At 39.4% G+C, this 27232-nt stretch overlaps 3 protein-coding genes across 6 annotated transcripts; 2 read left to right on the forward strand and 1 right to left on the reverse strand.

Annotated features, from left to right (window-relative positions):
* Positions 1–1961: 1961 nt before the first annotated feature.
* Positions 1962–15615, forward strand: supt20 (SPT20 homolog, SAGA complex component). 3 transcript variants are annotated; one of them, XM_028594840.1, is made up of 24 exons: positions 1962–2113; positions 2631–2726; positions 2921–2956; positions 3089–3214; positions 3709–3835; positions 3945–4048; positions 4322–4438; positions 4529–4582; positions 4794–4933; positions 5151–5307; positions 5652–5708; positions 5849–5926; positions 6594–6763; positions 6861–6893; positions 7009–7120; positions 7450–7555; positions 8517–8672; positions 9251–9563; positions 9645–9760; positions 10441–10496; positions 10893–11003; positions 12310–12400; positions 13107–13195; positions 14619–15615. In XM_028594840.1, the coding sequence occupies exons 2-24, from the start codon at positions 2724–2726 to the stop codon at positions 14766–14768; spliced, it is 2502 nt and encodes an 833-aa protein (XP_028450641.1). In that variant the 5' UTR covers positions 1962–2113; positions 2631–2723; the 3' UTR covers positions 14769–15615. The 3 variants fall into 3 exon arrangements, with proteins under 3 accessions (XP_028450641.1, XP_028450642.1, XP_028450643.1); XM_028594841.1 differs by having other exon boundaries at positions 9648–9760; XM_028594842.1 differs by lacking the exon at positions 13107–13195.
* Positions 15528–18705, reverse strand: exosc8 (exosome component 8). Its single transcript, XM_028594845.1, has 11 exons — positions 18607–18705; positions 18135–18171; positions 17931–17994; positions 17753–17826; positions 17606–17651; positions 17391–17496; positions 17224–17269; positions 17053–17149; positions 16853–16973; positions 16642–16748; positions 15528–15761 (listed from the first exon to the last, which is right to left on the reverse strand). Exons 1-11 carry the CDS (start codon positions 18621–18623, stop codon positions 15643–15645), a joined length of 834 nt encoding a protein of 277 aa, XP_028450646.1. The 5' UTR covers positions 18624–18705; the 3' UTR covers positions 15528–15642.
* alg5 (ALG5 dolichyl-phosphate beta-glucosyltransferase) lies at positions 18008–25337 on the forward strand. Of its 2 annotated transcripts, none has more exons than XM_028594844.1 (10): positions 18008–18200; positions 22175–22343; positions 22779–22825; positions 23091–23159; positions 23272–23364; positions 23472–23585; positions 23674–23733; positions 23820–23971; positions 24285–24370; positions 24642–25337. In XM_028594844.1, the coding sequence occupies exons 2-10, from the start codon at positions 22205–22207 to the stop codon at positions 24755–24757; spliced, it is 876 nt and encodes a 291-aa protein (XP_028450645.1). In that variant the 5' UTR covers positions 18008–18200; positions 22175–22204; the 3' UTR covers positions 24758–25337. The 2 variants fall into 2 exon arrangements, with proteins under 2 accessions (XP_028450645.1, XP_028450644.1); XM_028594843.1 differs by lacking the exon at positions 18008–18200 and adding an exon at positions 20995–21360.
* The last annotated feature ends 1895 nt before the right edge of the window (positions 25338–27232 follow it).

Consider the following 27232-nt stretch of genomic DNA (forward strand, 5'->3'; position numbering starts at 1 on the left):
CAACTAACTGTGACCACATGAAATCCTGTTCAGAAGAAAAGCTCTTACAAGCTCATATTTTGAAATGTGACTGACCCCAAGCAAGCCCTGTCATGTGTGTGGCTCTTTCAGCTATGTGTGTGTGCAGCAGGTGAGGACTGGTCCTAACTGAGCCCCACCCAGAACCTTTCTGCCCTCATAAAGGAACTATTGAGACGTTGATTTTGAAATAACACTTTTCAAAACAGACAGCCACAAAAGAGAACCTAAACTGCTCACTGATGCCAAAAAATGAATAATGGTTACAATACATGTATGTAACTTAACTGTGAAACCAAAATCCACATGCTTAAATAGCATTTTATTACATTTCTATTTAGCATAATGTGATCTTTATGTTTCATGCAACAGGATAGATACAATGGGAAGTCAGAGCACTTACAGTAGTCTAAGCTAAAATTCTACAGTGTTTAAAGTGAACAGTACATGTGCTTAAGTGACGCTCATTGGAAACGTGCTCAACAGTGCATTTTGACTTTTATGTCATTTAGACCTGTAAACCAGACTTATTAACTGCTCTCTGGATATTTTATGTATGTCTTCATGGGAGAAAAAAAGAAAATGTTTATTTCATTTAGATGATATATACTCAAAAAACAATACAGGCACAAATTATTCTCACCTCTATATTTGCAAGTGGAAATTTGAAATTCTTACAAATCTCCAGTTGTCCTTTATGTTGGTGCTTGTTTTACTACTTCAGTGTGGCATTCAGCCTAATGAATCTGCTATCCTGCTCTTCCCCCTACTGTACAGTTATGGGATTTCAACCTACCAATATGTATGTATTGCATATGCTTTGGGCTGACGTTATGATTAGTTTTAATGGATTGTTTTCATCTTCTTTCAAATGTGCCAAAACTTAACATCCAAAATGTAAAAAGAATAAATTGCTTTTGACCTTATGCAACAAACTCAAATGGACACATCAACCACCTTTTGAATAACAAAACTATTCTGTACCTACTAAACAAAAGTAACATAATAGCTATCCCTCCTCCCTCCTCAGTTACTTGTTCTTTTATAATATCCATACTGCTGACTTGGTAACTTTCATTCAGAGTCATCAGTCCAATTGGCTTCTAATTATTTGTACATTTATCATTATTTATATTCTGATAGCCAGGCAATAATATTGACCATATCGATCATTTTAAATGATCAATATGTGTCACAGTTTGCGATGTGGCAGAGTGCATGAGCTGCTCACACTGAAAAAGGTGACTGTCCGAAGGCAGTCGTCCTCCTCATAGGTATTATACAATCCCTTCTTGCCACATCCACATGTCTAATGGAAGACCACTGCAAGCTCCTTGCTTCACAGTATTGATTAAAGCTCTGATGTTCACGCAGTGTTGAATGCACAGAGCAGATGTGGTTGTAACAACACATGCATTAGCCAACATTATAAATAGAGCCTAGACATTCAAATAGGTGGATAATCATGTGTATTGCGTGATTAGACAATTTCGACAATTAGACAATGAACATTTCAGATATCCACACTGACATTCTTCCAGAAAGTAATGTCTGAAATGTTCTTTTTGACTATAAATAATTGAATTAGCCTACGGATATCTGCAATAAATATCCAGATTAGCTGTTAAATGTTAAAACGGCAACTTATAGCCTACTTTTTAAGGTATTTTAGCCTATATTTAGTTTTGAGTAGGCTAGCCTAATCAAAGTTGTAGATATCTTGAAAAATTAATTTCTAGAATGTTATTGTGGATATCTTTATCATTCCAACTAGTGTAAATATAATTTTGACTAGGAGAAATGCTATTATGGATATCTAAAATAATAAAACAAGGGAGTGTGGTTCGATTACATGTATGTTAACGGCTTGCATAGTCTCTATGTATCAGATATCAAGAATCAGTGGGTAAAGTCATAAAGTAGACACTTGGTGTGGCCCCGCCCACCGCTGCCCAAACCGGAAGTTTAGCTGTTGTTGTCACACTGGAAGAAAATGGCTGCTGCTCCGACTTTTTTTCAATGAAGACACTGATATTTCAATTTCATTTCGTTTTCTTGCATCGGAGCTACATTCGACCGCTATGCAATCTAGGAGGTAAGTCCATCCTTTTCGGTTAGATTTACCTCGCTTTATCTGTTTGTGTCTCAGGCGACGCAACATCATTAGCGTAGCTAGTAACTTACAGCTTGCCCACTAGGAACGGGTTAGCATGCTTACGTTAGCTATGTTAGCCTCAACGGTCAGGCATCAACGAGCTTGTTGCTATTCAGCCACTCTTGACTGGGCTCACAGTTAATAGAGTTCACTAACCCGAGCTACCCCGTTTAATCGACTCTGAGACATATTGTGCATATATTTACTTTGCTGGACCATTTAAAGTATACGCAAAGGATGAATCAACTAAGATGAAACAGTTTCGCTCGTCAAGTGTTCTTAGCTGTTTGTCTGTGGCATCTGATTGAGGAACTGTTACGTTACCAGCCGTCCTATTTGGCACTGGTACTGTCCTATCAACCTGCCAGCCAGAATCAGTGTATCTGTGTTAATGCATATATTATCTGCGCTTGTTTTGTCGTGCTGTGTGCAATACGTCTTCTGTGTTGCTGTGCAGGGTGTGAATGGTCACTTTGGGAAGGTGACAGTGTGGGGCAGAAAGGACAGCATCGTCTACCGTCACTCGCTTTGCAGCTGGCGGTGGACCACAATGGTGAGTTTCATCTCTTCCAGGTCATTTGTCTCTATATATTCAGTGGACATCCACAGTGATGTTTTAGACTAGATGCAACTAACCCTGATCCAACCAAAAACTTCACTAGGACTTGCACAGCTTGTTCTATTCTCTACCAATTTGGGAGTTTCTATTGTGACTGATCTGTTTCATTTAACTCTTATTTCCCAAAGCAACAAGTTTTGGAATATGCATTGGATCGAGCCGAGGTAAAAAAAACAAAAAACGTTTCATTCTTGTGTGTTGTTTGTATATCTGTGCACCCATTACATGCACTATGCCACTGTCCATGTTAGTCTGGCACCATCATTCATTGATACAGTGTATTATCTGTTATTCAGTACATTGTTGAAAGTGCTCGACAACGACCAGCCAAAAGAAGAATTTCATCCGGCGGGAGGAAGAGTTTGTATCAGAAGCTCTATGAGCTGTACATAGAGGAATGTGAGAAAGAGCCAGAGTTAAAGGTGTGTATGATGCAACTCAATTCTCAGTTGTGACTAGGTTATTATCTTTTATTAACAGATTGATTGGTAAAATTGGTGTTCAATCGATCTAGACATTGCCCAAACAGATTTTCATAAATTGTAAATACTGTAAGAAAATTACGTCCAAATCTACTAAAGTCTTATAAATAATCAGTTCTGCTATTTAATAACTTACTACAAAATATCAACTAGGCCAATGTATTTGTGCAATAGCAAATACATGTCACATATTTAGTTTTATAAAACAAACAATGGCAGTCCTTGTCTATTGCGTTTTTTTTTCAGAAAAGCATAAGAAACCACTACTTAACAGCTTCAACTCAAGGTTAATGTGGGTGGAAAGCAATGATAACATTATTTTTTTATCACATAGATTTGCCATGCTTTTAACCGTGTGAGATTTTTGTTGCTACTATGGAGGATTTGTCTTTTATATGTGTTTTTTTTTTTTTTTTTTTTTTTTCTTTCTGAAGAATTTGAGGAGAAATGTGAATCTACTGGAGAAGCTGGTGACTCAGGAGTCCGTATCATGTCTGGTGGTCAACTTGTACCCTGGGAATGAAGGCTATTCTCTAATGCTCAGGGGCAAAAATGGATCTGGTAAGACAAGACAATTAAGCAAATATCTAAGTCCATCAAGTTGTGTTTTTTTTTATCTGTGCACCACAATCGTCTCATCTGTAACATTCATGTTTCTGTTACTTTCTAGATTCTGAAACCATCCGGCTGCCATATGAAGAGGGAGAACTCTTGGAGTACCTAGATGCGGAGGAGTTGCCTCCTATTCTGGTGGATCTGTTGGAGAAATCACAGGTGTGTATGTGCATAAATTGTTCTGTAGATTTTGAAATGTTTTCCACAGTATCAACAGTAGTTTTAAGTTTAAACTGATTTTAAAATGAGGTTGCAGTAATGCAGATACAGTGAAACATACTTAAAGGAGTTGTGTTATATTTATGCCTTAAACGTCTAAAGAGACCAGATCTATTCTTTATATGTAAGAATAGTTTTTTATTGCTTCTTTCTCAGTAATTTTGGTCATCATCTGTTGGTTGACATCTGCCATGTGCAATTTGTCTGTCTCAGGTGAACATCTTCCACTGTGGCTGTGTAATAGTAGAGGTGAGAGACTACAGGCAGTCTGGTAATACCAAGATGCCCACCTATCAGAGCAGACATATCCTGCTACGGCCAACCATGCAGGTAAACCAATAGAATAGAAAAGTAATAACTTAGTATTAACTTTTAACATAGAAAACCTGAGTTGTTTATATTTGTCATTTTGCCCTGCAGACTCTGATCTGTGATGTCCATGCCATGACCAGTGACCACCACAAGTGGACACAGGTAAAGTGTCATGTTTACTATCTCAATGTGAAACAAAATATAAATCCTGCCTCATCTGACACCTCACTGTCTTGATTTGCCCTTTTTCTAATAAAAGTGTACTTGACCATAATAGTAGGCCTGGCTATCCTCCCTTGTGATTCTGTGAGTCATTTAAGCATCAGCATGTTGCACAGGTGTTTTCTGTAACTGCTGTTTTTCTGTGCTTTAGGATGACAAATTACAGTTGGAGAGTCAGTTGATTTTGGCCACAGCTGAACCTCTTTGCCTGGACCCCTCCATCTCTGTCACCTGCACAGCCAACCGCCTGCTCTACAACAAACAGAAAATGAACACACGCTCCATGAAACGGTACTGAATACATTCACAGACTATCCAGGGCTCGAGCCAGCTCAACTAAAATTCAGTCACACCAGGAAAGAAAATGCTCATTGAAGAATGTTTTTTTTCTTTTTTAAATGGAAGACATGAAAATGAAAGCTCTGTGATTGTGAAAAATAAAGTCAGCAAATGAAACAAAAGCCCTGATCATTTTAAGACACACACTTCTTCTGTGTTTGCATTGTAGGTGTTTCAAGAGGCATTCTCGAGCAGCACTGAACAGGCAGCAGGAGCTTTCCCATCTGCCCATACCACCACAGCTACGACTCTACGACTACCTGCAGAGGAGGAAGGAGAGGAAACCTGCTCCTGTCATAGACCTGAAGATCTCAAAGATCGGAAACGTAAGTATTCAACATGCCCACGATTTGACAAGTATGTATACACCGTGTATATGCAAGATGAAGTTGACTATCACATTGAAATTAAACTTCATTCGCTTCCCACAGTTGTTTTCAGCCATGTAAAACATATTTTAATTTGATCTAAGTCACTAATATAATGGCTGAAAACAAGCTTTTGTTTCAGTTCTGCCCCTTTTCTGTTTATTGTTTACTACTGTTGAGAAAAATCTGTTAACCTTCTTAATCATAGTTCAGTGCATGCTGTCATAGTGCTTTCTCGCTTGTTTTTGCTAATACCTCGTTTTGTTTTTCTCTACTGGCTTCTCGGCTGTCATCACTTGCAGTGTGTTGACATGTGGAAGCAGAGCAACTGCCAACTAACTGTACCGAAGGAAATTGATGTAAGTAGCTCAATAATCCTCTATAACACTGTCACTTACACACTTGAGCCAACACCACTCAAAGCCCACTCAACTCATAGTCTGGCATTTATAATGTAGTGCATAACAAACCAGATGGATTTGTTCATGTGTTGCTCTAGGTGGAAAAGTACGCTGTGGTTGAGAAATCTCTGCAGTTGGAGGACTCTCAGCCCAATACTGTGATCTGGCCTGCTGAGGTAAGTGTGACAGCAGCATTAACACTCGCTAAGGGTACAGATTAATGCTGGCTGTTTGCTGTTAGTAATAAGCTGGGTGTAACTTTGTGTAATTGTATTATGCTTTATAGGGAGAAAGTGCCCCCCCTTGCATTGTGCTAAATTACCACACAGCCTCTCACTCTTTTTTTTTGTACTCAAAAAGGCTTTTGTTTAGTGTAAACAATGAAGAAATTGTGAGATCATCAAATATAGCTCCTAAATGGGTGAACAACCATAAACAGATTACTTTTTGATGAGCCATAAAAAAATGGGGGGAGACATACTGGACCGCAAATATACATTGTCAGGGACATTATTTCCGTGCCTAAATTGTGCTGGATCTTTTTCACATATTTCTAACATACTTCATCCCTCATGTAAGTTAGTGAGATGAAGGGTAACATGTTTTGGGTGCTACGCTCTCAAACAGGTGGTGCACGGCACAGGCAAGGTCACAATGCAAGGCCAGTTGCTAAAACGAACAGTAATGTTTGTGACTAAACGTTAAAACATAGTTCACCTTTCTCTGTGTGGTTACAACTTATCCTGCTTCTCTTTTCTCTCCCTCCTCTGCTTTTTAATATTCATGGAAACTCAAGTCAACAAGTCTTTCATTTAGTTGTCTGGGTCCACTTTCTTTACACAGGAAGTTGTAGATGACTACACGTTTGAGTGTGAGGTTGGGGGCCAATCCCAGAGGACCAAGGTGTCTATCTTCCAGTCGATGGGAGACCCGCTGGTGTATGGGAAGATCTATTGTGCTAAAGAACCAAAAGCAGAGGAGGACAGCACAGACCTAAAGCTCATACATCCCACGTAAGGACAGTCTGTAAGACACATTAGGTAAACATGAGTGAATTTGAAATGCCACTTTGAATTCACAAGTTTTTTTTCTCTTTTGTCTCACTCACAGCTTCCTCATAGGCTCCAAGATAGATGCAGACCGGTGAGTCACCATGTTTGCTTTTGTTGAGAAGCTGATCCTGTCCTGTACACAGTTTTTTTTAGTGATATGCTGTTGGAGATCATGGTATGCATTTTGTGTTATGTCTGTTTTATAGGTTTCTTAATCAGTACAAAGGGGTGTATGAGAAAGATGTGAAGTGTCAAGTCAAGATGTCCCATAACTCAGGCATCGTGGGACAGGGGCCTCCCTCCCCCAGCAAAGATGAGGTAAATACTGCCTTGCTTGGATGTAGAAAAGGTTTGAGGTTGCTCCAGGTTTGTGGAATTTACTCTTCTTTTTGAAAAGTTTGAAAGGAATTGACACCTCAACTGATTCAGCTAACAGGGTAGCTTCATCTGGCCTTATCTGATATATGAAGAAACAAATATTAGATTTTCATTTGATTTGAGTAAAAATAACTGTATTCTTTAAGTTTATTGAGTCCAAAGAACACTCTGATTTAAGGATTGACTGCGCTGTTGTGATTTGCAATCAGCATTGGTGAGAAACTTTTGAGTTACTGTGGCAAAAAAACTGGTTAAAATGTCATCTACAGGGTGATGGTGTTTCCCCACTGGTCCAGACGTCTGTTTTGGGAAAAGGGGTGAAGCACCGACCCCCTCCCATCAAACTGCTTTCAGGATCAGGCAGCAGCTCCTCAGGTACATCTGCTGCTTCTGACAAAGATACAAACATGTGGTGGCCTTAGGTGTAGAAAACAGATACAGAAAGAAAGAAAAAGGGGTAAATAGCCACATTTGTGTAAAAATCTCCCCCACCCCGCCGTTGCTATCTGTGTACTCGTTTCACCCCAGCATATATTTAAAAATTTAAAGAACCAAATTTACACCCTTTCTCGTGGGGTAAGCTGAAGGGAATTCTGGAAATTGTAGAAAATGTCAAACCAAAGTAGAAAAGACAGGTTGGTGTAAAAAGGTTTCAACCAAACCATAAATGGCAACAAAAGAATTAACTGCTGGACTGCATCACATATCAAAGATTGATTAACTCTAACAGCACAGAAGTGTCAGTGGTGGATTTTTCCTTTGATGGTTAGCAATAAGACTGCTGGGTGAAACTGAAGTCAGGTGTTAGAGGGGAAGGAATAACCCTGTGACAAATCCAAGCGCAAATCGTATATATTGTAGGGCTGGGCAATATATCAGTATTATATCGATATCGTGATATGAGACTAGATATCGTCTTAGATTTTGGATATCGTGATATGACATAAATGTTGTCTTTTACTGGTTTTAAAGGCTGTATTACAGTAAAGTGATGTTGATGATGACTGTTGTAACTGTTCTATTATTTGCCTTTACCCGCTTAGACATTATGTCCACATTAGGCCTACTGATGATTATTTATATAAAATCTAAGTGTGAAGATAATTTGTTAACGCACCAGTTATCAACCCTAGAATATTGCCGCAATATCGATTTCAAGGTATTTGGTCAAGAATATTGTGATATCTGATTTTCTCCATATCGCCCAGCCCTAATATATTGTAATATTTTGTTGTATCTTTGCCTCCTAACCAGGATGGATCCAGATCTATTACATACTCCGTTTGTGATTATGAAAATGGGTCAGTAAATATCTCGACTCCTCTTTTTCCATCAGGTAATCCATATGGTTCACAAACCACCAGTGGTCTACTCAAGTGTCCTACGCCCCCTCCAGCCAAAAGCCAGTCTCTGAACAGGAAGCACTCCGTGGAGCTGAGCCAGGTGGGCCTGCTGTCGCCTGCCTCCCTCTCCCCGATGGGCTCCACACAGAGTGAGTACAGCCGAGTCTGACTAACTGTTGGGCTTCTTGCTTTCGTCAGTCACAGTTCTGCGAATGAGTTATACTGGAATGTCTTACATCAGCTCTTCTAAAGCCTCTCAAGTTTTCCAGATCTGGAATTTGTTTGAGAAATCACGAAAAATGAACATAACAAGGTTCTAGGTATTAAGAATATATAGAAGAGCATGAGAAAAGTAATTAAAAAAAAACAGAGACCCATCCGACACATGACAAGCACACAGAATATAGTATTATGTATTCTAAAAGTAGCTGTTATGCAAATGGACAGAAAAAGAGGGGAAGATTTGACATGAAAGAGCCTCATGATTTAAATTTCACTCTTCAGCTGTTACCCAAGAAGATTAGTTATCATTTAGCCATGTAGCCATTGTTGTAATTTTGCAGTGCAAAAAAATTTATCATCTAATCAAGCACTAAATTTAATTAATGTTTCATTTTGCCATGTTACGCTCTTCCTTACAGAACGTCATAGGTCACCTGCTGAAAAGAACACCTCTCTGTCTTCTTAATTGTTTTAGTCTGTTTTGACCCTCTTTCTCCCCTTTTAGGATCGGGAACCCCCAAGCCATCCACCCCTACTCCCACCAACACGCCGTGCTCGACCCCGCACCCCACCGACTCCCTCTCTGCTCCTCTCTCGGTGACCTCTACCCTTTCAGACCCTGCCATGGTTCAGAGCCAGTCGCAGCCAGCCCTCCTCACCCCCTTTGCCCAGCAGCAGCTGGCTCTAAGCCAGCCGCTGCCCGTCATGACCATTCCGCTGCCTACCATGGGTACGTCCATCACCACGGGAACCACCTCGACACAGGTCATGGCCAACCCTACAGGGCTCAATTTCATCAACGTGGTCAGCTCTGTCTGGTAAGAAAGTAAATAGTCTCTGATGCCTCTGTGTTGCTAAACTCTGTGACTTTTAATGACAATCCTGTACTGTTTTTGTAGCAGTCCTCAGACCTTGATGAGTGGCTCCAACCCCATGCTGGGTCCAGGTCTTAACCTGAGTGGAATCCTGCCATCTGGAGGGCTGATGCCCACCATGCAGTCTGCAGCACAGACTGGTGAGATTTCAATGCCACGTCCCCTTCAGTATGAATATAATCGGTAATAAGCAGTTAGTCTCCATATGACTAAACAGACATGTTACAGGGTAGCAGGGTGACAACTACCCTCCAAAGGAACTCCCCATGTTATTTTGCATCCAACCAACTGACCTGTCCTTGAGCATAATAGTGAATTCCAGCTCCTGGGATGCTGACCACGATCTCACTGTAGAGGGGGTAACATTTTACTAAACGGGATCCTACAGTACAATCAGCATATTTGCAACTAACCAAGAATAAAGGATTTAGTATATTGCTAAGGACATTTTGAAAGGGTTGAACATACATTGGCTGTTCCGGTAATCAAACAACTGGCTTCATACTCTGTATAGCTCTGTATAACAATGTAGCAGAAAGCTCTACAGGACCTCAATAGAAAACTTTTCGGACCCAGCACTACTTCTGTAAGGAGACATTTTGCAAAAGATTCTATTATATAAAGAGAAAAAAGCTGGGTGGAAAAATTATATCATAGTAAATGGAAACACAGGAAGTTTGCAACAAAAAACGTGTGTGTTCAAATCCAGTAAAAGAAAAGAAGCCCAGTGGGTCTAATGAAAAAGTACAGAGATAAGTTGATAAAGTAGGAAAATGTGCCTGTCTTTGTCTGGTGACTGTAACTCTGATTTGTTTTCCAGGGAGTCATTTTGGCCTGAACAGCAGTGCTGGGTTGAGACCACTGAACCTACTGCAGGTATGACTCTGTAACAGTGTGTCTGTAACACTGTTGTTAGCAGCAATGGGTGTTTGTTTGATATAGCAACTGTCCTGATCCTGCACCTCTGTTACCATACCTGGTATAGTGATGAGCTGTGTGTATGCCATGTAGTGAATTCCCTTCATCAAGTTGTTCTGGTTCTAATATTCTGATAGTGGTATTGTTCTAGTTACCCTGTGTTGTTGGAATGCTTTGTTAATTCTCCCGTTTCCCCTCTGCTCTTGTCCATGTTTTGCTTATATGTGCATTATTCCTTTCCCTCTACCTCTCCTCTCTCCATCTCCAACCATTCCTTCATCCTCATATCCCTGTCTGTTACTCCCCCACTTTTTGTTTGTTGTGTGTGTTTGTATATGTGTTATACATCTCCAGATCCCCACTGGTCCTCTCATCTTTAACTCTCTGCAGCAGCAGCAGCTGTCTCAGTTCTCCCCACAGCAGAGTCAGTCAGCCACCTCCAGCCCTCAACAGCAGGGGGAGACGGTGAGACACACAGTTACATGTGCATGCATCACAAAATCTTACCAGACACACACACACACACACACACACACACACACACACACACACACACACACACACACACACACAAAATCAAAAGAACCATATTAATTGCAACACTGGAATGTTGCAAATTGTGTTAAATATGGTATTGATACATTTGAGTTTAATATAGTTTATGTTAGAAAGATTTAAACTGTCCATTTTTGCACACATCTAAACCGGGTACAACATGATAGCATGTCAAAATAGAAACTTAGCTATGAAGTGTCCAGAGAGTGTTACGAGTTTGCAAAAGCACAACAATTGATTTCACAGATAAATCAAAAAATATGTAATTACCAAGACTCTGTTTACCTGTTTGTCAACAAAACTGAGCAACCCAACTTGATTAGGGAGGTGATAAATGAGCCAAGGACCACTGAACCAAAGTCAGTCAACAGTCATTAGAGACTTCACAGAGCTGGTGTGGCCAAAAGTCCTAAAGTATGCTACTATTAATAAATCAATGGAGCAGTGATGTATGGTCCAACAGGAAAATGACCAAAGTGTATTGACAAATATGAAGAATTTGAAGTTGCTTGGATGACCCAGCCATGCCCGGACTTTAGTCACAGTGGAAATTCTGTGGAATGACCTCATGACAGCTGTCGAGACGCTCTCCGTCGTACAAGAGCAAGTTTGAACAAATCTCAAAGGAATAATGGGAGAAAAGCCCAGAATCCAGCAGTGCCGAGGTGGTACTGATATATTCAAGAAAATGCTGTAGAAGAAGCTGTAACCACTGCCAAAACACCTCATAACCACATAATAACTGGTAGATGTGGGCCCTCATGACAACTAACAAAATCAGTATCATCTTTTAAAACTTACTTTTGATAGTGTTATTTGTCTTCTACTTTTTCTTACTTGCATTACAAAAATGTAGTAGTGTGTGTGCCTAAGCTGTATAATAGCAAAGAAAACTCTGATATACAAGCAAAAGCAATGTGGAAGTTATATTTTAAAGCTTTTTATCATAACATTTTTAGAACTTCCTTTAAATTAGATCATTTCATAACTTGCACAAGTGCCTTAAGTTAGCTTTTTTGTAGATTCCGTAACTTTCTTTTGAGAAGTGCTATAAAAATACAGTTTAATGCAAGTGTTAAATAATGTAGTGAGGCACTGTACATATTACTTTAAAGTCTTTGTAGTCCTTTTGTAATGGCAGTAAACAGGTGTGGGTTGAAATTGTGTGAGATGACCTACAGTAACTGTCCTGTGTTACCTTTGACTGTTTTTGCAGGGTGACCAGGGGTCAGAACAAAGTTTAGGAAACCAGCAAACAGCGGTCATCAACCTGGGAGTCGGAGGCTTCATGTCTCCACAAGGAGCAGGTATGACCCACGTACACACACACACAGACACACAAATACACTAATTCATCTAAAACATTTATCTTTGTTCAGTCCATTAACCTGTTTAAAAACAAATAGACACCATGCCACTGACTAATACTACTAAGAAAAAAATACTAATGTATTCATTAATGTAATTACTGTACATTAGGACTCATAGTCTGTAACTAAACATGATCATTTTACTGAAGTTAGCCATTGTTCCTCTCAGTGGAGCATGTAACAGGAGAGACTCAATTTCCCCTTCTTCTCTGCTACATTCTTTTTTTTTTTTTCCTCTGTTTTTTTGCCCCCACCCTTATTTCTTTTCCTCCTGCACTGTCCTCCTGTTCTCCTTCTCAACTTGTCCTGCTCACTCACACCTTTTCCGGCTCACCCCATTCATGCTATTTGCCCATAATCCCCTTTAAAATGCCCATGCACATGGTAATGTGCCTGTGCTGTTGGCCTCTTTGCAATGTTCCCTCTTTTTGTTTACTCTTTCTTTAATTTTATCTCTTTCCTTGTGTGTGGTGATGCATCGCTGAAACCGCGAAACATCCTACTCTCCCTCAAACTTGTCCCCCTTTTGTCTGTATGTGCATTTTCTCTCTTCAAACTTTACTCCATTCCGTCTTTTGCTTCTCTCCCTCTTGCCACCACTTCCTTCCCTCTGGGGTTCCCTCTCTCCCTCCTCCACCCTTAGTGCTGTCCCAGTTGGGCTGTGGGCTGGACGGGTCTGGGCCCCCACTGCCTTCTCCAAGGCTTCAGCAGCAGCACCAGCCACAGATCCAAGTAATACAGCAACTTTAACATCTATATACACATATACATGTTTGTAAGAACACTGACACTAGATCCATCAGCCAACTCTGCATGCCTTTATGCAGCAAGCAGGTGTATGTTGTGCTACACTGTAAACTCTTAGGGAATTTGGCCAATTCACTTTGCTCTGCATTAAAGTCTAAAAAGACAAGAATTTCTTAACCTTCATTACACAAGTTTATTTTCATCAGACCTGGGTAAAATTTTAACTGATTTAAAAAATAAATGAAACGCACACGCTGACAAATCAAAACATCATTCAGTGATTGTGAAGCTAATAAGAAATTTAGATAATAATAATTTAGAATAAAATTACATTTATTTATGCCCACATTTATGAATTGCTACATTGAACATTTGAAAACATGGTTTGTATGGTATAACCAACAATGTAAGACGGGCATAAACATATTTTATGTAATCTTAATATTTACTCTTTTCTTAACTTTTCTATTTATATACAGTGAAAAAAAGAAAATCTTAAACAATAACTGAGAATATATACTGATGCTTTTTTTTGTTACCTCTAATGAGAAGTTGTAGGTGAAACAGAATTAACCCAGGTCTGAATCTCATCAAGATTTCTCTGTTGTAGATCCACACCATTCTTTCCATCTTGTGTTGTATGTTTGGTTATTATGATGTTTGACGAAGATCACCGCAGGCTCATTACTTCCAGCTATCCACACACCAGTACTTGGGGCACTTCCAATGGCAACAATTAACAGCGTGTCGAACTGGGAGGCATGTTCTTACAAAGCATTTAGCGAAAGGATCTGAAATATTGTCACTGGGTGTACACTGTTGAAATGTTGCTGGCTCCATCATGACAGATTAGAGATGATAAACTGTTAACGCTGTAAGCATGAACCGTAAGGTGTTTAAAGATTATTATTTTTTGCCCAGTTGAAGTTGCTGACTTACTCCGAGCAGAAAGCACAGTTGCTAAGCTGCATGTCTGTTTTTGCCAGGACCACAGGCAATAATTTGTGTCTCCAGAACGCCACTGGTGCTGCTTGACTGTATCCTGCCTCACACCCCAACTTGTCCCAAATCTGTATCTCTTCCTTCTTCTCCCTCCCCTCTGCAACCCATTAACCACTCTTTTCTATGTTTCTCCGCACACTCCTCTTGTATGTCGAACCAGGCTTCAGTTCAGCTTCACTAACCCATGCCACTTATAGATATTATCTGACACAAATCATCTGATGGTAATCTTAGATATAATTTGAGGGAGTCTGCTCAACACTAGTGCCAGTGAATGTTTTTTTAACCATGCTTACACATACCTTAGATCCACTGATGGAAACATGCATTATGTTGCTTGTAGTAACATACTGAAATCTCCTGTTTTTTTTGTTTTGTTTTTCATCTTTCTTCTGCACTGGTACAGTTGCAATTCTTGCAGCACCAAATGCAGCAGCAGCAGCAAATGGCTATGGGAGCAGCAGCTCCTCAGGGGGGAGCACCACGGCAACATACCGCCAGCCAACCAAGAAGTAAGAGGAAGAGGAGCACGCCACAGCCCCTCCCTAAGTCATGACAGACTTAATGATCCATACTGTGCTCTTTGTCTGCCTCACTGTGGAGACTGCAGACAAAAAAATAACTTTTTTCGTCCTGTCTTTTTCTAGCTGACAAATTTGTATGTAATGGTTGTCAGAAGTTTTGGAGAACCAAAACTGTGTCTGCCATGGTGGATGGTTTTTTTAGAACCGGGAGCCCTACACTTAAAGAACCTTAGTGATATTTTTTGAGATGAAACAGAATAAGATGGTTCTCGTAGGTGGCAGGCTTTCAAAATAACACATCGCCTCTTCAGGAAGACTTTTCTCGATGGGGGCCCTGGGACTGAAAGGATTATGAATGCACATTCTCAGAGGATCCCTCATGAGCCTCCCTGATCCTCCTGCCTCTGCTTGGTTGACCCCGGTAGAAACTGCCCTTTAAGCACGGATCCCAGTGAGCTTATTGACACCAAATCCTCCATATAACCATTACATGTGAAAATGCAAATCTGATCTTGGAGTAGTGCCTGGGGGCAGCTCTCTACCTCTCAGTCTGTTGGAAGTCTTTCTTCTGTTAGCCATCCAGGCACAGGGCTCAACCGAGGACTCAAGATGAACATGCAAGACGGTGTACCTGCTTTTGTACAGCACATTTTGAAAAGGCATTTCCTTTTAATTAGTCAAGGAGCCATGAGCGTATTCTTACGAGACATCAACTGCGTGTGTGCGCGCGCGTGCGTGTGTGTGTGTGTGTGTGTGTGAGTGTGAGAGAGACATTTCCGGACACTGACAAATAATTTTTTAAAACAGTCTTTGTCAGCAGTTTTATTGTTATAAAAAATGAATATATATTGACAGTGGAAAATACAGCTTTTAGATAAAAAAAAAAAAAGCATTGTCTGAGGCTCTTTATTGTGCTGTCTTCACACTGTGTATGACTTTGTCAATTAGTTTCTGGATTTCTCTCTGTCGCGCTGTTGCTCTGCTGATACACTCCTGCAGCTTCTCTCCTGACAGTGACGTCCCACCTGAGCCAGAGGGAAAGATTATTAGCAGCAATGATTGTTTTTTGTCATTTAACCTCACAGTACAATTTATATCATTTAGTTTTGATGACCCCATACTGCAGGAGCTCCATCCATTTGTCAATTCTACATTTGTAACTGGAATGCAGTCCTCATTCTTGTGAGAGAATTTAACATTGGAGCATTACAGGTAGACTTTGTCTCACTCTTCATCAACTAACAATCAAGCTAAATTTACCATGCCAACACTGATTCTAAAATTTGGGTTGAGGTAAAATGTCAGTTCTATTCCACTCAAACGATAAAATGGCTTAAAAAACTAAAAACCTCCAACCTTTATTTGATTACAAATGTCACTTTTAAGTGCAAGTGAAAAAAATATTAGAAGATGCTTGACACTGAATCTTTGGCGTGTGACTTTTTATGTGCCATTTGCTTCACATTAATCCCTACAGAAATGGCAACAACCAGCAACAGAGAGAGGCGGTAGTTAAAATCTAGTCTTTAAAAGTTTTCAATACATTTAGTACTTAAATTTGTTCTGATTATTTTAAATGGAGAATAAATAAAATAGCAGTTTTACTTCATTATCTTATCCTGTATTTTCTGCTATTTAGCCTTTTCATTCCACATTTTCTGACTCTAAAAATAAATACTACTAAAGTGCATAATGAATCCCAAAATGAACTGGACTCATTGTAGAAACTGAAATCTAACATTCGTATTCTTAAACAAAACAAAATTGTAGGGCAGATCAGCTTCTTAAACCCTGCATGTTTTGTTAACAATGGGGAGTTTTTCCCTTTTGTGTAGCCAATAAGAAATTGGATTCACCCAGAGTATAATCTGCACAGGGAGAGAGGAATCATTTACTGTTTCTGACCTGGTTTGTGTACAACGCAGAGTCGATCTTCATCATCTGTCACTACAGTGAGGTGAGCGGTCGACAGACTCTCCTCCTCAGCTGTGGGGTCTACAATCAGTATGGAGCTGCACAGAGTGCAGGCCAGGATTACAAAAGATGTACATTACACCCATGAACACATAATACAGTTTGTATCGTAGCTAAACAAACTTAAAAGTCATTCACTTACTCATCGAAGACACAAAAAGAGGCACTGACTGGATGTTTGTGAATATGCAGCCCACGTCTCTTTTCTAAATTCACTTCTGGTTTACTAGTCTCTGTGCTGATAGTGACCTCTGGGAGCTGTGCTGTGGGGAGCAGGGAAACTGTTACTATACTAATAAAAAGCATCTTACAAAACCAGCCAATTTTGTTTACAGCACATACTGTTCTTCAGGGCAGCCAGCAGGGCAATGATACAAGCATCCAACACGTTCCCATCGTAGTCGAGACACATCATGTCACAGTAGAGCACCCAGCAGAGCTACAACCAGAATCAACAGAATCAGGACCAATGACCAAACATTTAACAGCAGCAGTGTATCTTAATGGATTTACCTTTCCTCTTTCAATGCACAAGTCCTCTGTTTGTATCACCTCAGAGCTGCAACACCCACATAAAAAACATAGGTTAGTAAAAGCAGCAGCAGGCATTGATAAAATAGTTAGCAGACACCTAATGGGCCTGTGAAATGAAAGCTAAAATATGTTAAAGTATGTCGCACCTTTCGATTACATCAGCGATGAACTGGCTGGCAGCCTGTGCCTGCTCTGCCGGTGGACCCGGCCGAAACCGAGAGGAACACAGCGGCGGCAGGTCCACGTTGGGCACTAAGGATGAAAAGAGCACTGCAGTCAGTGTGTGTTTGTCTTCTTATTTGGATCACCTTTACTGTACCTTGCCTTGAATCAATACTTGACACCTTTGTACTGTACTTACCAATGTAACCTTTACCAGGTGCCTCCACTATAGGGTTTGTCAGCTCCTGCAGATGAAGTAGCACAGGAAATCAGTGAACATTTGAGTCACCTGGTCCAGATTAATTGAAATAAAAGTTTTTGAACTGCTGTGTTCCTAATCATTTACCGCTTTGATCCCACAGATGACTGTGGTGTTTCCAACCTTCACCAGGGCTGAGCCATCGGCTGTGGTTATGGACCCTGAACAGAGCAGTCAGACAGAGGAAAATCTTCCATGTTGACTAAAAAAAACAAACACAAATACATAATTTATACTGTAGATAAGAGTCAACGCTGTGTCTTACCTATGTTTAGTGTTGTGGTTCTGAATTCTGACAGCTCCCGTCCATCAGGTCGACAGTTTTCTTTCTGAAAAAGGAAGATTTGAATGTTATAGGACTGCTGACAGCTTAACATTAAATAGGAAATCATAACAAGTTACTCAGCAGAACACGCGTGTGTCAATTATGGGCTATGGGCGCTAATTGTTTTGTGTTTTCATCACTGACCAGAAAGCTCCTGTGGTACTCCAGAGGCTCAGCAACCCTGGAAATGTACAAGGAAGGGAAGAAAAGGTAAGAAGATATTGACTTACAGAGACAGAAACCCTACATTTATCCATTGTGACAAATACGCTTATCGCCCGTTAATCAGAATTCGGTTATGACGGATACACTCTTGTGATCAGATAAATAACAGGGCAGTGAGAAATGCCTCATTAAATTGGTTAGTTACCGCTTCTGTCGTGTATTAGCTAACTATTTAGCAGTCAGACTTATAATTACACTGCTTATATATTAACTGCCGCACTAATCAGCAGAACAAGACACAACTCTGGTCTGAAAGAAATGCGCCTATTCGCCTAAAATGATCAGATCTGATCTGGCGCTACTGATAATTTAATCATAGCTGAGAATAAAATAAATACAATGTGTTACTTTCGATGTAACAGCTAACAGTTAACAGTTTTATCAATCTTACTTGAAACCAGCCGCCATGATGTTTTGATTACCCACGTGGGTGGTTCGGTGTACGTACTACGGTAGCCGGTAGGACGAAGCACGCCGTCGATCAAATGCGAAGACGTCATGGATGGATGTTGTAATGTAAATAACCTCCCACTTAAGAACACATTAAATGTAGTATTAAATGCAGGGTATTTCCATCGCTGATAAGACAATTATTTTAAGTCAACTGGTAGATGGCAAAACACTGTTTTTAAAAGACAGCTCCCAGGTTCCTCTAGCAATTTCTGGTCTCCGTTTAAATCTTAAAAAATGTGAATTACTAGCACTTAAGGATTGTGATGTTGATGTGATCTCTAATATTCCTGGGAAAAATAGTATTAATTATTTTTCATTATATGTGACTTATCATTAAAAGGCAGGATTCTACTCGCAAAGGCTGAAGGAATATCAAGATTAACATACGCTGCACTGTCTTTATATGTAGATTAACAAATGTGTAAAACTATAGACAAAGTTCTATATGATTTTGTGTGGAAAAACCGCACTCACTAACTGAGAAAGTCTGGTTTAATGAATGAGTACAGTAAAGGTGGCCTCAGTTTCCTGGACTTTAATATAACACTTTCAAAATGAATTGGATTAAACGTTACTTAAAGTGTCCAATATCCTTGTGGAATTTTATTTCCCATTATGTATTTTCCTCAGTTGGTGGACTCCAGTATTTATTGGTATGTACCTATAATATTGACAAAATTCCTTTTTGTCAATATTATAGGTAATTCTTCATTTCATAAACAAATGCTGCTGGTTTGGTCTTTGATTTACAAGCATAATTTTCTCCTCATAGGTTTTATATTTGAAACAACTGATATATTTTGTATAAAAACAAATCCATTTTCTTTCAACAGTGGGTTGACAACAACATATTGCTTCTAAGTCATAATTACTCAACCAGCGTGGTCAGCTTTATAACTATGTTGAGTTTATTTATCACTATGGCATCCCTGTCTGTCCGAAGGAGTTCTCTATTGTTTTTGATGCAATACCTTCAGCTGTCGTTGCACTCTTTAAAGGTTTTAATGGAGTTGGTGATCACATACTGTTAAATGTGAAAGAAACAACTGTTGGGAATATCTGTTTTTCACTACAAGCTAAAAGTAAGAATAAGGTGACTCGTCAACTCTTTCAACAAGACATTAAGAGGACTCCTGCTACTTTATTGTACTGGTCTTCATATGTTGAGGAGATTTGTTGGGAAAAGGTTTGGCTATTGCCACACAAGTTCTTCTTAACCAACAAAGTTAAAGCAATCTCTTTCAAAATGCTCCCCAGATTTTACCCAACTAACCATTATCTGCAGAAAATGAAAAAGGACATTGATATCAGCTGTACTTTTTGTGGAGAACTAAATGAAACACTGGTACATTTCTTTTGGTCTTTCCTTTATACCAAGAGACTTTGGAGCAGATTATCACATTTCATTGCTGTTCACATTACTTTGAGAAAATGTTTGGATTCATTCAAATTTGATAATTATTTTAACCAAATTTTATTTACATAAGTCAAAGATTTTGAAAAAGAAGCCAAGCTTTTTGGAGCTGGCTCTCAAAATTAAACGATATTTTTGTTTCCATTTCTACCTGTACAAACAAAAAAAGCTGTTAGATCATATGACCTTTGTAAGCTTTACAAAATATTTGTATAATTTATTTTGCTTTGTTTTGGTTTTGTTTTCCTTTAGTAACCCCCTGGCTCATTTAGAACATAGACTGTTATAAGATGTACAGATGTTCCTTCCTACATATCCACATTCTTCAATAAAGTTTGAAAAGAAACCTCCCACTTAATTTGTCCAATTTCAACAGACCGGTCGGCTCTTTTATGTTGGTTTCTTAGTTATTTACATGCACCCGTTTTTTTAAATTATTATTTCCAAAGATGTTTACAAGCTTTATCATGTTGAAATGTTGTGTTTTTTGTTTCTTCATAACTCACTGAATGATGGATTTTCTATAAGCACAACAATGTCAAAATATCTGCTTGTATTATATATTTGTATCATTAATATAAGTGCCAGTAAAACTGCATATTATCTCAGGTATTCCAAAATAATTTAGATAAAGCAGCATGTATGGCAGTGATCTGATCGATGAACATATGACTAAGAGAAACATCTGTAATGCCTTAATTATAATTTTTTTTAATACACCTGTGTATAGCCTACTTACACCTGCGTAGACTAAAGTAAACTCAAAACTATTAATTTAAAACCCCTCTTGTTATTTTTATCAACTGATCAGAGGCTGAGTTCTTGCAGTCGTTCCCACTCCTGTCCACTAGGTGTCAGTGTGTGTGTGTGTGTGTGTGTGTGTGTCACACAGCGCTGATTCTCAAATTGATGATGTGTCGAGAAAACCATGGAGAAAACCAACGCTGTCACTTCCGCGTCGACGCTGTGTTAAGTTGTGATTGGAAGTGGAGTTCACTGAACTGCCCACAGAGTAATGGAAGTATAATGGCTCTTATTTAGTGCTTCCACCTTTAAAAGAATCTCACAAGCTTGTATTTGCTTGTGTATCCTGGGAGGCCAGAGTAACGTTACCGGTTACAAGACACGAAGCAAAGCAAGGAGAGAGCAAGCTAGCTTTTTAGCTAGCCACTTTGACTGGTGGTCTGGAAGTAGCTGCAGGGTAACTTATTGAAAATGGATTTCCTCTTTGAAGTCGTTCAAGCCTTGGTCGCATTGGCAGCTCTAGGTTTTATTGTGGTAAGTAGTTATATTATAGAATTAATATTGTGTTGGTAGAGATCTGATGTAGCTTGTTCTATGTGAAGCAAAAGCTGTTGCACCCACTGATGGACAGTATCAGTGACCGTGTGGATTTCCGTCTGTGTGCTTTTCCCATATAAGAAGTCCTTGAGCAATATATTCATCCTGCACCTTACCCTTATTTTATGATTTTACTTCATTTTCTTTTTACGTTTGATTATAAACACTACAATTAAGTTGTCAATCTAAGAAAGTCTGAGTATGACTTGAATGCTCCAAAGCAGCAGCAGCAAGAGTAACGTTAGTCCACTTAAATGTGGAAAACAAAATTATCTGAAGTAGTAAAACCCAGCATAAATAACATAAAGGGGAAAAAAGACAAACATTTGATTTAACTCACTACTACAATATCATGTAGCCTATAACACACATGTCCAAAAAAGAAAACAAAAATTCAAAAACACAGTTTCAGTCCCACATATGACATGCAAAGACAACAATTAAAAATGAAATGAAATAGCATGTAACAAAAAGAAGGTGAAGGGCATACAATGGAAGCATGGCACAGGATAAAACACGGCAACAACGTCAAAAACGCTGTGTCTCTGCTTCATTACAGTCTTCAGTGGAAGTTCTGATGTGCAGATTTAGTTATCGAAGGTTTTACACATAATACAAATAGTACATGTTCTAAAATATCAAATCTATTCACACAGCTCTGTCCATTCATTTTGTTTAAATAATGTTTTAAAAAAAAAAACCTGACAGGAAGAGTAACAAGAGTGCCATTCTCATATTCCTCCCTTTTCAGGTGCTCATAATAGCACACGTCACTGCCGGGATGGTGAACCTCACACGCCACGAGAAGGAGAAATACTTCCTCACTGCGACAGGAGAGAAGGAGCTTTTCCCCAGCCTGCAGGATCCCCATTCCAGGGAGCTCTCTGTGGTGATCCCAGCATACAACGAGGAACTCCGGAGTGAGTGATAGTGGGTTACACCCAGGTTTCTGTCAGGAACTTTTGCACAGTAACTTGTGCAGTGAGGGACACTTTACCTGTTGATGTCCCATCACTGTTCAGCTTTGCTTAAATACAGACACTGCAGACTGTAAAAAGTAATGTTAACCCAGTTGGGAAATGGCTATGCAATACACTGCACATTGACAAAATATATAGGATAGGGCACATTACAAGTCTGTGTTTTAAGGTCCTTATATTTATTTGCTGCTTCAAAATTCCTCTCATAAATTATAACTAAATGCACAGTTGACTCAGTGTTGAATGATGAATTGTGCACCAAGTAAAGCAGCTGACTAGTAAAGCATCACCATTCAGGTAGGTGCAGTTTAAGTCCCATAATCCTGTTTTCTCGGGCTTCATGTCAAATATGCGTGTACATGTGTGTCATTACAGTGCCTGTGATGTTGGATGAAGCTACAGAGTACTTGGAAAGCAGACAGGTAAGTGCTCAGCCTCATGTGGGCAGTGTTAAACTTAAACTTTATCATAACCTCATTGTAGTTTGATTAAAAAAAGGGACACAATTAAAAGAGTCTGAAGATTATTTAATCAATGATTAAATGAGAATGAGAAGCAGTTTTATCATCCCCTGGAAGAAAGCGCTTATGGCTGAATCTGTTATTCTCAAAATGGCCAGTAGGTGGCATCATTTAACTTAAAAAGTGCCTTTCTGTAAAATAAATCCCTCACATTATTTCCTTGCAGAAACAGCATCCTTCTTTTACCTATGAGATCATTGTGGTTGACGATGGCAGCAAAGACAAAACCACAGAGGTGATAATATGTACCAAGTGTTCTATTTTTACTCAACTCACTTTTGTTTAGCCAAACATTTCAAAGTGATACCAATAGAGATTTGTTTTTTTCTGTTGTGATGTCCTGCTAGGTTGCTTTGCGGTACAGTAGGAAGTATGGTGCTGATAAAGTGCGGGTCCTGACGCTGGTGAAGAACAGGGGGAAAGGAGGAGCTGTGCGGATGGTGAGACTGTAGATATTAAACTACAGTACGTCTGCAGCACAAAAGCAACAGTATGGATTGGACTTTTTGATGATTTATTTTATTGTGTAATGTTGTTTCTCTTAAAGGGTACTCTGAGCTCCAGAGGGAAAGTCATTCTGATGGCGGATGCTGACGGAGCCACAAAGTTTTGTGACGTTGAGAAAGTGGAGGCTGGACTTAACAACCTCAACCCTAAACCGGTGTGTTGGGTTCATTTTTTGTTGTTGTGTCTCACATGCATGTATAAAGAGAAGGTGGAATCCTAAAAATGCCTGTCTGTACATTTAGGAGAACATGGCAATTTCCTGCGGTTCCAGGGCTCACCTAGAGCAAGACTCAGTAGCTCAGGTAATTGTCTGTTTTTTTTTTTTTTTTTTTTAGTATTGTAGCTTGTATCCGTCCAATAAATAACCAGTGTTGTGTCTCTGCCACAGCGATCCATGTTTCGTACATTCCTTATGTATGGCTTTCACTTCCTGGTGTGGTTCCTGTGCGTGAGAGGGATCAAGGACACACAGTGCGGCTTCAAGCTTTTCACACGCGAGGCTGCGCTCAAGACCTTCTCTTCTCTCCACGTAGAGCGATGGTAAGGACTCTCACTGCACCATGCACACTTTATTACCAATGACTTATTAGTGTAGTAATGCGACAACGGCTGTTATCTGCTTTTGTGTTAAAAGAGTAAACCTGTTGAGCTGTTTGTACTGGATCTTTGGAAACAATGGGGCTTACTCCCAATTAATCTGTCACTTATTTTGCAATACCTCAAGCAAGTATTATGTTAAAATGAATAACATGCCTTTAGTGTTTATAATATTGTCTGATTAAGGTTGTTGGGAACATGAATATTAATGTGACTTTTGAACATTTGTTGAACACTTTCATCTTTCTTCTCACAGGGCTTTTGATGTGGAGCTCCTGTATATTGCCCAGTGTTTTAAAATCCCCATAGCAGAAGTGGCGGTCAACTGGACTGAAATAGAAGGTAAGATTTTCATGGAATATGTGGACATGTGTCCTCCCACTGTGCTATCCATCGTTGTTCTATAAATATCTCTGTTGGATGCATATGTAAGTCTCTGATTGACTGATTTTATATATCTTCCAGTTATTCCTTATTTTTAACTACTTACCAAAGCCTGCTTAGTTCTGCTGTGAAGTATTTTGTGATGGAGTTATTGATTGGCCTACCGGCATATTTCCTATCAAAGTCTCACTTGAGAATGAAGTGCCTGTGTGTTCACTCTGCCTGCCAGGGTCCAAGCTGGTCCCGTTTTGGAGCTGGCTGCAGATGGGACGAGACCTGATTTTCATTCGCCTGCGCTACTTCACCAGAGCCTGGAAGCTGCAGTCACCACATAAGACTGACTAGCCAATCAGTCATGCCCTGGAGTTTCAGAGACAGCCTATGATAGGGCCATCAAACCTTTGGATGAGGAGGGATTGACAACCGTGTCCATCTTTCACTGTAAACAACAACAATGAACAAAGTACAGTATATCACAACCTTTTCCTCTCCAGATGTCATTGGATGTGAAGTAATGACACAGTTGTGAGTTCTTCATGGTCCTGCCTTTTTTTTATTATTTGGATTTTGGCTTGTGATGGCCGCCGTTACACACACATTTCTGTTTCCACGCCTTACAGAATGTCTGTATGACTGATCCTGATCCGTGTACTAAGTTACCTAATGTTTATTTTGTGGCCAATCAGCTGTAAGTGAGAGAGACTTGTGGTGAAATGTGAAGGATCTGATAATCTGTGTGTCATCATTCTGACGGGTAGAATGAATGTTACTATATGAGATTTTCAAAAGGGAGGGATTGTATTTTTAAGGAAACATGGCTGTGGGTTGATGGGCTGGATGACTTGAACCAAAATAAAAAAAAATGTCAATGATTTATGATAATCATTATTAACCTACTAACTACAGCTACAACCATCAGTTAATTAATCAATTAGTTGGTCAACATAAATTTAATCTGAAACTATTTTGATAATTGTCTTTTATTTTTTTGCAAAAATGCCAAACATTTGTTGATTACAGGTTCTCAGATGTTAGTTGTTTTTCTGGTCTTACGTTGCTGTAAAATTAATATTTTGGTGTTTTGGACTGTTGATTAGACCAATCAAGACATTTAATGTTGTCACCATAATCCATAACCGTTGCAGCCCACACTACTAACGGTAAAAAAACAGCAAAATTTACATAGCACTTTTCAAAACAAAAGTTACAAGTATTTAACAGGAGGAAGAAAAGAGAATTAATCTAGAGAAATTCTTATATAAAAACAATATGGTAAAGTGCACAAACTACAGAATATAAACTAATAACATCAAGAAGAAGCCAAGGAAAACAAATGTTTTTTTATTTGTTTTTTTATTTTATTAATTTATACTATTTTGGCTTCTCTGACACTCTGTGGGAGGCTCTTTGATAGTCAAGGAGCAGTAACAGCAAAAGCACAATTACCTAGTGTTCCACCTTTTATCAGAACAGCCAGAAATCCCTGTGCTATAGAACTGAGAATCGATCACAATGGGACAGGAAGCCGGTAGGGACCAGCTTAATCTGGTGTACTTTGTGATCTACATTTTGTATTTGTTAACTTTTTCCAAATCGTAAAGCTAAAGGAGTTACTTGCGGTGTTGTACGTAGTGTAAACATAAAAAGCATGACTGAACCTAGTGATTTGTCATGGGGCTCAAAATTTGCATCCGGATCAAGTCTAACTCCAAGAGTTTATACACGTGTCTAACATTTGGATAACATTTGAAACTTGCCTTGGTTGTATTCTGATCTTTTATCAGTCAGCTTTGTCCGTCACACACAAAGCATCACCCTGCTAATGTAATCTTTCTTGAAGTGCTTGATATTTTACTGCAGAATTTAGAGATTAGATTAGATTAGATAATACTTTATTTATCCCACAATGGGGAAATTCACTTATTATTTATAACAAATCGTAACATACATGCACAATGTGACTATGCTCTCAGTCTCAGTCGGTCATCCTTCAGAGGGAACTGGGCTCAGGAGCATATCTGTTTAATATAATTACAAAAACTCTACAGGATCTGACTCCACTCAGTTTATTTCATTTGGTATAAAATTAGATTTGACAGCTAAAATCCTCAGATGAAGTTAGAATATTGAATATTATGGAGTGGTGGGCTGCATTATCATGAGTTTGGCTTTTTCTTGACATGAAAGAGAGTGGGAACCCCTGGATTACATTATCTCACTGAAGTCCCTTTGTCTGTCTCTTAAACCTCATGTGGACATCTTCTTGGACAGCGTTCAGCAAGCGTTTTTGTGGTCTGAGTTAATGAAGTTGTTCATAGTGCTGATTTCTTAAGCAAGCCTGAGGTCTAGGCTTCGCGCTGATGCGGATGTCTCTGGGGCCTCTCGGAGCCCCCGGGGAGCGCATCCTGTTTGGGAGCTGCCTGCCTGTCTGTCTGCCTTCTGCAACCAGACAAGAAGCGGAGAGCCAATTAATCATAACCTGGCTGCTCTTTTCTAGTTTCCTGCCTCTGGTTTGAGCTCTTCAGTAAAAAAGGTGACGAGATTTTCATGAGGAGGGTATTGATTATTGATTTCATTGACCTCTGAGTCCTACCGACTCACTGTGATGTCAAAATAGAACCGTTAGTTGTAAGATTTGAAACCAAAAGAAACACTCTGAGAGCACATGTTGCTAGATATGACTCCCGACATGTTTTCTGCAGGTGTGGTAAAATTGCTTTTTTTCTTGTTGTGCTCATTTCTAAAGCTTGAACAAATAGACCACCACCTATTTGTGGCACACGGAAGCTTATCCTGGTGGTGCATTTTGATGATCCACCT

The sequence above is a fragment of the Perca flavescens genome, chromosome 13 (assembly GCF_004354835.1).
Source record: "Perca flavescens isolate YP-PL-M2 chromosome 13, PFLA_1.0, whole genome shotgun sequence".
NCBI classification, from domain to species: Eukaryota; Metazoa; Chordata; class Actinopteri; order Perciformes; family Percidae; genus Perca; species Perca flavescens.

Excerpts from the sequence above, each read along its gene's own strand:
- alg5 (XM_028594843.1), top strand. The coding sequence starts at position 21,298 with ATGGATTTCCTCTTTGAAGTCGTTCAAGCCTTGGTCGCATTGGCAGCT. Across the intron at positions 22,826-23,090 it reads AGTACTTGGAAAGCAGACAG|AAACAGCATCCTTCTTTTAC; the intron begins GTAAGTGCTCAG and ends ATTTCCTTGCAG. Across the intron at positions 23,972-24,284 it reads TCTCTCCACGTAGAGCGATG|GGCTTTTGATGTGGAGCTCC; the intron begins GTAAGGACTCTC and ends TTCTTCTCACAG.
- supt20 (XM_028594840.1), top strand. Across the intron at positions 3,215-3,708 it reads AGAAAGAGCCAGAGTTAAAG|AATTTGAGGAGAAATGTGAA; the intron begins GTGTGTATGATG and ends TTCTTTCTGAAG. Across the intron at positions 11,004-12,309 it reads CTCAACAGCAGGGGGAGACG|GGTGACCAGGGGTCAGAACA; the intron begins GTGAGACACACA and ends CTGTTTTTGCAG.
- exosc8 (XM_028594845.1), bottom strand. Across the intron at positions 16,974-17,052 it reads GCTGGCTGCCCTGAAGAACA|CACAGCTCCCAGAGGTCACT; the intron begins GTATGTGCTGTA and ends TGCTCCCCACAG. Across the intron at positions 15,762-16,641 it reads CTGCGTTGTACACAAACCAG|GTGGGACGTCACTGTCAGGA; the intron begins GTCAGAAACAGT and ends CCTCTGGCTCAG.